This window comes from Artemia franciscana, chromosome 2 (genome assembly GCF_032884065.1).
Source record: "Artemia franciscana chromosome 2, ASM3288406v1, whole genome shotgun sequence".
NCBI classification, from domain to species: Eukaryota; Metazoa; Arthropoda; class Branchiopoda; order Anostraca; family Artemiidae; genus Artemia; species Artemia franciscana.
The window spans coordinates 20,696,574-20,706,056 of NC_088864.1; the positions used below are offsets into that span (position 1 = coordinate 20,696,574).

Consider the following 9,483-nt stretch of genomic DNA (forward strand, 5'->3'; position numbering starts at 1 on the left):
TTCCGATTCAGTTTTGTTCTAAGTAGTGCTGTGAAATTTTTACAACGCTAGATGGTGCTGGGCAGTTTTGCAGAGATAATTTCCTTGCTTTCTCTGATACTCTTTATCTTCTTCTTTTCTTCTAAATTTGGAGCAGTCTAGACGCCTAATATAAAAAAAATAACCAACCTCCTTAATTTAGTGTTTACTAAATTCTTTGTTGGCCTATTTTGATTCCTAGCAGGTCATATATTTTTAAAATACTCTTTTTATTATGAAGTATCGTTGTTTCTACAGGGAAGATGAACTATTTTTGTTTTCGTCAGAGGACTTCTCTATAAATTGGAATTGAATACTAATAGGCTACTTCTGTCATAAGTCTGTTACATCAGGTCGTGAGCGTCTTATTTGCATCATTTTGACCTTTACAGCATTTTTTTTTTATAATTAAGCATGCTAATTCTATTCTGCTTGGTCCTTCATTAACTTTGTTACTGAATTTCTAATTCGCATAGGTACATTATTGCCTGACCTAGTTATTGAAAGTGAAAACTCAAAAAAGGTAACCCTGTAATTTCAGAAAAATAATTTTTTTCATATTTATTCAAATATGAAAAGTTCTACTGGCCTAAGGTTTTATACCAATGTAGTAGAATGCTAGATCAGTCTACTGTTTAGTCTGAAGACTAGCAGTTTTGAATCCCCCCCCCTCAGTATTCCCTTTTGATAGTAGCTGTAACAATTTAGATTAGATAAAATTTTCATCAGGGCAGGTCAGCCTAAATGAGACATTACCTTGAAACTAACTACTTGAGACTTTTAGAAACAATGTATAACTTTGTTTCACTTTTCAGAGATGAATTATCTTGATCAAAACAAATTTGATGATTGTATTTCAAGGGAGAAAGCCATATAAGTTTTCTTCAGGGGGGAGGGTCATTCTCTTTAGAAGATTTCTAGAAGCAAGGCTATAAAGAAAATGTGCAGGTAGGTAAAATGTTTGACAATTTTTTTAATAGTATTACAGTGGTAGCCTAGTTAAAGACCTAAGATTGGTAGCCTATATGCCAGGTAAAAAAGTACTTTATCAATTTTGATCTAAATAGACATTAAAAATAACAAAAAGAATTGACTACCCTATATATGCCTCCCACTCTGTAGGCTACTTATTGTAAACTATTGAAACAATGTATAACTTAGTTTTCACAATTTGACAAAAAGTGTCAGAGTAGAGACACAGACATTTATTTACTTCTATGTTGCAAAGCCTTTTTTCAACATTTCAGGTCCTTATAAAAATTCTCTAGTACCCCTCCCCCACCCTCTTTGCTTCTGTTTCAATCAGGTCTTATCAAATATTACATAGAAGCTTGGTAAATGATTTCATAAAGTTAAATGTCCCTTGGAGTTGGTTGAAAACAATGTATGACAATGTATTTAATTATTATTATTATTAAATAGAAGTATTTTTTATTTTCATTTGAAAGAATGTGAAAGAAAGCTTAGCTATTTTATTTGGAAATATAAGACTGACATGGTTTAGATTGTCCTATCTAGTTGGGTAGAAATTTATTAACCAATAGTATAGCAGTACACTGTCATATATTTTGTAATACCTAAACCAAGAAATACTAGAGTAAAAAGAATTTGACTCTAAACACTGAATGTTTTTATCCAGGGGATATGGCTCTAATTTCAAAACCAGCTCTTAAGATTAGTATCAAATTAAAGAATGGGTTAATTTTTTGAAGACTACACAAACAATGTATTTGTGTTTTATGCATTGTTTCATTGCAAAGAGTCAAATATATACCCTGAATTATATGTTTGCAAAAAACTATAAAATTATGTGTGCAATAAAGAACAATTTAGCTAGGAACAAAGTAATTATGGTACATCACATGATGCCTTTTTTATTTGTATTTGTATTTTATGGATAAAACAATATTTAATAGCAAATAAATTATTTTAAAAGTTTTATCTTTGACGAAAGATTCAAGCATACTTTAGGTTTCTTAAGGCAAGTAAAAACAGTTTGCAATGAAACAATGTATTACATATTGTCTTATGTCAGATTGCATTTGTGACTATTTGTAACATTGTTTTCTCTCTATTTTTGAAGAAGACTTGTTAATGTTGCCAAACTTAAAACTGTGAGTATCTGCTGAAATTGTCACCAGTATTTTACAGGAATTGGAGAACAATGTAGGCTATATTAATTTTATCGTTTATGTGGCACTCACTTTGAATGGAAGTTGATATAACACTGTCTTGATTATTAATGAGGATTAATTCTGCACCAGTACCATTGGGATACTCACTTATATTATTAGTTAAGGTGTACCAATTAACCTAACCCTCCTCCCCATAGGTCAAATATATACCCTGAATTATGTATTTGCAAAGAACAGTAAAATTATGTGTGCAGTAAAGAACAATTTAGCTAGGAACAAAGCGATTATGGCACATCACTTGATGCTTTTTTTCATTTGCGTTTGTATTTTATGGTTGAAACAATATTTAATAGCAAATAAATTATTTTTAAAGTTTTGCCTTAGATGAAAGATTCAAGCATACTTTAAGTTTCTGAAGGCAAGTAGGAACAGTTTGCAATGAAACAATGTATTACTTTTCATATATGTCAGATGTATTTGTGACAATGTATAACATTGTTTTCTTTCTATTTTTGTAGAATACTTGCTAATATTGCCTAACTTAAAACAATGAGTATCTTCTAAAATTGTAATCAACACTTTATAGGAATTGGAGAACAATATAGGCTATATTAATTGTATAGTTGATGTCACATTCATTTTGAATGGAAGTTGGTATAGCACTGTGTTGACTATTAATGAGGGCTAATTTTGCACCAATACTGTTGGAATACTCACTTATATTATTAGTTAAGGTGTACCAATTAACCTAACCCTCCTCCCCAAAGGTCAAATATATACCCTGAATTATATATTTGCAAACAGTAAAATTATGTGTGCAATAAAGAATAATTTAGCTTGGAACGAAGTAATTATGGTACGTCACTTGATGTTTTTTTCATGCTCTTTGAAATTATAAAATCGTTTCAGGGACAACTTCTTTTTAAAGCTCTTAATGTAGCCTAAAACAGCCCATAGGAACCCAGAATTTAAAAATGCATTTTCACAAAAGATTGAGTGAAAAAGAAATTGTCATTTGCACCTGATCCAGGAATATTACTTATTATTTCGATTAATATTAATACTGAAATATTATTTCAAAAGCAAATTTGCAGGAATTTCTACAAAGAGCCCAAAGCCCCTTAAAAATAAAAAGTGACATTTTTGCATAGGTGGCATAGAACTGATTTTTTTTTCTTTTTCATTCTGATTTTTGTTTCTTTGTTGCTATCAGAGAACTGAAACACTATTGAGGTCAAATCAAGGCAAATTTTTATATTTTATTATTTGTTAACTATTTTTTTTCAATATTACGTCATAATCAGTTCCTGAGACTACACTGGCTAATAATGATAAAAAATAAAATCGCAAAGAAAGGAAGAAAACGATGAAAATAAACAGCCAGTAAAAAAGTTGAAAAATTTCGCAAATATTTCGGTCCAGACCTCTGCTTGACTTTCTTCAATGCAAATCAAAACTGAATTAAAACGACCTAAAAACAAAACGCAAAACTAAAATAGGATGACCCTTTCTGTGTAATGGTGAAAGTGTAACTGAATAAAAACCCTAAGTCTAAATGGTATTTCACAATTTGATCTTACCTAAAGCACTCTTAAAGGCTGATCGCTTTCCAGGTAGATTGTTATCAGATATTCTATTTGATTTCAGAACATAATCTTGTGGATGTATGCGAAAACGATCAGAATTAATAATTTCATCATAAATGGGACTTTTGATTTTAATTTCATCATTAGTGGGACTTTAAACCCCATAAATGGGGTTTAAGGTTTTTCCAGTGTCTCTATGAGAGCTACCTTTCGGTGCATGTGCTTTTTTTTTTATCACAAGTGCATCACTGAAAACTTGCATGAGACATTTAACGGAGGCAATAATGGAGGTGTTGTAAACTAAAATGAAAAGTGTGGATTGTTGTACAAATGTTGAGCCAAGGCGGAATCAAAAGGAATTAATATACAATGCCATTTTAATAATTTATGTGCGGAGAGCCAAAATCAAACATGCATTAATTCAAAAACATTCAGAAATTAAATAAAAAGAAATGTTTTTTTTAACTGAAAGTAAGGAGCGACATTAAAACTTAAAACTAACAGAAATCATTCCATGTATGAAAGGGGCTGTTCTCTTCTCAACACTCCGCTCTTTACGTTAAAGTTTTGTTACTGTTTAATAAAGAGAATTGAGAGAAAGAGTCAAACTTATCTGTATGTGCAAACAACCAGGGGAAAATAAGTTTTTGTTTCGAAAAATATTCCGCTCTTTAGGATTCTAAATCGTCTCAAGTTTGCAATGTAATTTTATCTTTACTTGAAGTTTAACGAAATGAGAAATTTATTATGAGCACTCTGTAGTCTGTATCTTATTCGACTTACACTTTACACAGGGTCGTATTCAGGTTTAATGTATGTTTTCTCTTAATTTCAGATATTATTACCCCGAATACCATTGAAGAGTTAAAATGTATATTTGTGAAGTATGTAACAGGACGTTCAATCGAGAGTCAGCATTGACAGCCCATAAACGACTTCATGTAGATGGGGAGCCATTAACATGTGAGACATGCGGCAATCGTTTTACGAACAAGTTGGAGTTTGATCAGCATGCTTGCGGTGAACTAGAGGACATGCTAGCCTCTGAAAACAGCGATGAAGAAGATGGGCAGCAATTTTTTTCGTTTGGAGGGAAGTGTCAACAGAGACAATTTTTAGCCCATGACAAAAGAAAGAAGAACCTTCCTTTATATCGAGAGAAAATCAAACTTAATGAAATATATGGAGAAACTAGCCCAAAATTGAAAAAAAGTTCTATTTATGATTTTGATGCAAGGCAAGATGAATTTCTTACCATAAACTTTGATGAAATGCCTACTCTTTGTGCATTGACGCCAAATAGTAACTCAAAGCATGAACCAAGTAACACTCCTAGTCCTTCACTTGATGAAAGTTTTGATGAAAACATGGATGAAAATTTTGTTTTGGATTTACGGGTAAGTCCTAAGCCAGGACTTAATCGAAAAAGTAATAAACATTTTGAGAAAAAAACTAAAGCAGAACCAGAATCTCTGGGTAAAATGAGGCCTGTTAATAAACCTTCATTAATTTCTGATTCATCCACCGATCAAGGGTCAAGCTCAGAGCCAGAGCATCAACTAAGAAAAAATGGAAGTACTTGTCCAGTTTGTGGTAAAATTTTTAAAGCGTTATCAGAAATGGAAAAACATAGACGAATTCACACCGGAGAGAAACCTTTCTCTTGTAGTATCTGTGATAAAAGTTTTAAGCAAAAAGCTCATTTACATGTGCATAAGCGTGTACACACTGGTGAGAGGCCATATCCATGCAATCACTGTAATAAATCTTTTGCTACGCATTCTGGCCTGCGAAATCATCTAAATACGACTAAAGGTCAGAAGCCATTCTCTTGCCCTAAATGTAGTAGGACTTTTGTACAGAGGTCCAGCTTGGATCAACATGTTCGAATCCACACAGGACAGAAGCCATTTGTATGTGATGTATGTGGCAGCAGCTTCACACAAAGAACTAATTTAGCCAACCATCTGCGTGTTCACTCTGGTGAACGAACATTCACCTGTGACATCTGCGACAAATCCTTTGCGCAAAATTCGAACCTCATAGCACATGTTCGTGTTCACACGGGTGAAAAACCGTTTTCATGCCAGGATTGTGGAAAGTGCTTCTCTCAAAAATCGAACTTGTTTACACATATGAAATGTCACCAGATCAAAAGTTGATATGAACCGTTTTTTTTTTTATTTATAGATTTTGAGTGCATACTGCCATATAAATTACCTAGATTTATATTACCTAGAACTACAAATAGTCTAGAATTATCATTTGTGTGACTAACTTGATTAGTCAGAGTTATCCCTAGTGTAACAATTAAAGACAATATCTTAGACAACTCCAAATGCAGGTAGAATTGCATTTGAAAACCTGAAAGGATTAAGATTTCTTGTAAACAGAAATCGGTGCATATATTTACTATGTGGATTATCTATCGTAATTCTCTAATTTTGTTCCTTGGAAAGGGCTAAAAACCACTTAATTGGGCAGAATCCATTGTCTATGTTGATAAATAACAACAATAAGGATGCCTTGTCTAAGGGAGATTGGCTTTCTCCTAATGAATTAACAAAAAAACACGCATTATGAAATTTTTCTCTAAGCTTTCTAAGGTGCAGAATCTTTATCCATTTTGATAAACGAATAATGACTTGGCTTTTAGCCTTTACATAAGGTGTATGCTGTTTATAAAGAAAAGACGTGCAAAGCAGGGCTATTTTGCACATTTGCCCTGCCTGCTTTGCATATTCAAAAGTATCAATATTGCTGGGAGGGAATCATGTTTTAGGAACTATGATGTTTTATATTTTTGTTGACGAAAACCAAAAACAGCAAAAAGTAACGCACACATTATACTTCACTGATAATGTTTTAATGGTAAGTTTTGAATCCTTTTTTTCGAATCACTATTCATTAAATATAGCAATAAGTTGATTCGATTACTTAACCCGTCGCAAGAACGAAAAAAAGTAAAGCAATTCCCACGAATTTTTGTGCGTCTAATCCTCCTTACTCCTGCCCAGTTCTTGTAAAAACTACTTTTTGAATTGAGAAAAATCAAAAAAAGATGTTTTATTATCCGAATTGTAAGATCTTGCTTCATGATTTATATGATCATAGTTATAGTTTAGATCAATTGTAATGCAAAATGTTGATTTCTTTTTCCTAATAACATTCCACCATGGACTAGCTTTTTGTTCGGGGTGGGGGGATTTTTGTTCTTGAGGATTATTTTCTTCAGGGGGAGTTACAAAACAAAATTTTACAAAACGCTTCAAAAATTTGTTTTTTAGGAATTTTTGTTTCGGGGAGGAAGGTGCAAATCCTTTACTCCCGGACTCGTCCTTGCATGTTTCTATTTGATAATTACTAAATTATCATGATTAATTACCAAACGGCTGATGCAGTAAAGACAACGAAAGATAGTTCCTAGCATTTGGTCATCTACCTATGTAATACTATTTACAATATGCACAAACACAGAAATACTTCAAGGTTCGTTTTTGGCAATGCTCAAGCCTTTTGTGGGGTCTGTGATCTGGCAACGCCCCCTAATTCATGGTAATTTAAGCTTGTTACGAAATTGACTTCAATGTTAATTGAAGTTGCTCAAAATTCATACCTATGAGGTATGTCTTTGGTACAGCCATGGAGACGGGCAGAGTGGACAGGGGATTCTACACCCTCCCCTTCTGACGAATAATAGCATATTTCAAAACTTTATTTGACTAGGGCAATTTGAGATGCTTCAATACAGATTCTGGTAAAAAGAACGAAGTTATGAAAACCGACTTTTTGAATTTGGTTAAACCAAAAAATACTTTTTGGGGTTTTATTACCCCGGTATTCAACCCAGCATGATTTTTAACCGGAGTCTTGTTTCTAGATTATTTACATATATCTATGTATGTATATAGTATTTATATTTACACAGGTAAATACACATAAAAACCCCTTTTAGTGTTTGGTGTTTCTAATTTTGGTAATAACAAAGGAAAATTATTGTCATTGGTGTATTGACCGAAATTTCTGTGGTTACAAGTGTTCCATTCCAGTTTATAAGAAACATACAATTAATAGTTATGAATAAAAAAAAAAACACCAAACGCCAGATATTGTTAGATATTTCTATTTCAAGTTTGTCCATATTCTTTGGTATGTTCTGTAATGTGTCATTGGTGCCAACCGCTGTTTTGATTTGGTAGAAACTGAACATAAACATCTCTTGTGTTGTTCCCATACATCAAAAATAATAAATTAAGGTATAAACAAGTATATATTTTTCTTTTTTTTCTAAATGTGCATTTGATGTATATTTCGATCTAGGTCTAAAAGTTGATGAATTATTTAGGTTTCGAACCGTTTGAAGGAATTACTTGTTAGGAAGTATATATTTTGATAGAGAGAAATGTGTTTAATATTCCAAGATATTGCCTAACCAAACATACAATTTATGTCTGCAAAACCCTTTAAAAACTAACCTTTCCTTGGAAATATCTGTGTTGTCGGTTATCGGGCAGGTACCTTGGGATTCCGCTAAGATATCATAATTTTCCGGATATATTCTATAGTTACAGTCTGATAAGACCTTATTGTTGTTTATTGTTGTTTTTATTATTGTTGTTTTATTAATATTGTCTTCCCAATATATTCCCCCAAAAACTCCAGAGTTCATGCTCAACTGCCTTCAACGTTTACTTTTGAAAGAAGATACGACTGAATTGGATATAAAGAGTTTCTATCCCCTTCCCCACCAAAAACTTTTTTCTAGAGCTACCTCATCCTCCTTAAATAGCTCAAACTTTTCCCCACCAAATTTTCTTTAAACTCCATGTCATTCACAACATTTAACTTTTTTCATTGGCAGATGGGTTTATGGTGTGGCTTGGGTATAACCGCCAATTCAGATGAATTTGGTCGATTTATTATGTGCTGTCGTTTTTTTCTTTTCTGCGTATTGTATTATTATGTATATTAGTATCTTTGCTCTTGAACCTTTACATAAAGTCTGTCCATCATGACCGTGTCAAATTCAAACACCCTGTATTCAAACGAGTACCCTTATCTGTTTTAGGATTTTAAGCAAAAGTATGTAAATCCATGGTTTCATTAGTTTTGCCTTTATTCATCTTGTCGTGTGCTAATTAATGTGTGCTGTTCGCTTGAATATTAAATTGTATAAATCACTAAAGTTATTCGAGATAAGATGTTGATGTCAATCAATTTTTGCTGGAACACCCTTCCATGTTCAATGCAGCTAATTGCTATCGATTGCAATAAAATATATTGAACATGGGGGCTTGTATTAGAGTTACCGCACAGCTTGCAAAAATCACATACCTCAGGCAAGGTCGTGTCCAGGGGGAGGTTTACTGGGTTTGAGCCCCCCTTCTCCCTGAGATTTTGGTCTGTCTTGCAAAAAAGTAACAAAAATGCATATAATCAAAATTGTGATGCGTTTTGTAGGGTTTTCTTTACCCCCTGTCCTCAACCAAAAATCGTGGATGCGCCACTGGCCTCTGGGATCATCGTAAAAAGTGTTAAAAGGTATCTCTTCGAAAAACTGACATCCTTAACATTGGCGTTGCTGGGGTTACAACCCCGAATTGTTGCTATTATTTCTTGCCTTTTGGTTTTTGGCGATTTTTTTTGGGAAAAATTTGTTATGAATTTTCGGAAAACCTTACTATTGAAATTTCAAGCTCTTATGACGCATCTGATCACCGTTGTGTGTTTGTTTGTTCTTGTTT

At 33.0% G+C, this 9,483-nt stretch overlaps 1 protein-coding gene across 3 annotated transcripts; it reads left to right on the forward strand.

Annotated features, from left to right (window-relative positions):
• The first annotated feature begins 121 nt into the window (after positions 1 to 121).
• On the forward strand, positions 122 to 8,938 carry LOC136038560 (zinc finger protein 234-like). Of its 3 annotated transcripts, XM_065721741.1 has the most exons (3): positions 132 to 223; positions 834 to 966; positions 4,575 to 8,938. In XM_065721741.1, exon 3 carries the CDS (start codon positions 4,609 to 4,611, stop codon positions 5,899 to 5,901), a length of 1,293 nt encoding a protein of 430 aa, XP_065577813.1. In that variant the 5' UTR covers positions 132 to 223; positions 834 to 966; positions 4,575 to 4,608; the 3' UTR covers positions 5,902 to 8,938. The 3 variants fall into 3 exon arrangements, with proteins under 3 accessions (XP_065577806.1, XP_065577813.1, XP_065577822.1); XM_065721734.1 differs by lacking the exon at positions 834 to 966 and having other exon boundaries at positions 122 to 223; XM_065721750.1 differs by lacking the exons at positions 132 to 223; positions 834 to 966 and adding an exon at positions 302 to 371.
• The last annotated feature ends 545 nt before the right edge of the window (positions 8,939 to 9,483 follow it).

What these genes read in the sequence shown, in the direction of transcription:
- LOC136038560 (XM_065721734.1), top strand. Translation starts at nt 4,609, where the DNA reads ATGTATATTTGTGAAGTATGTAACAGGACGTTCAATCGAGAGTCAGCA.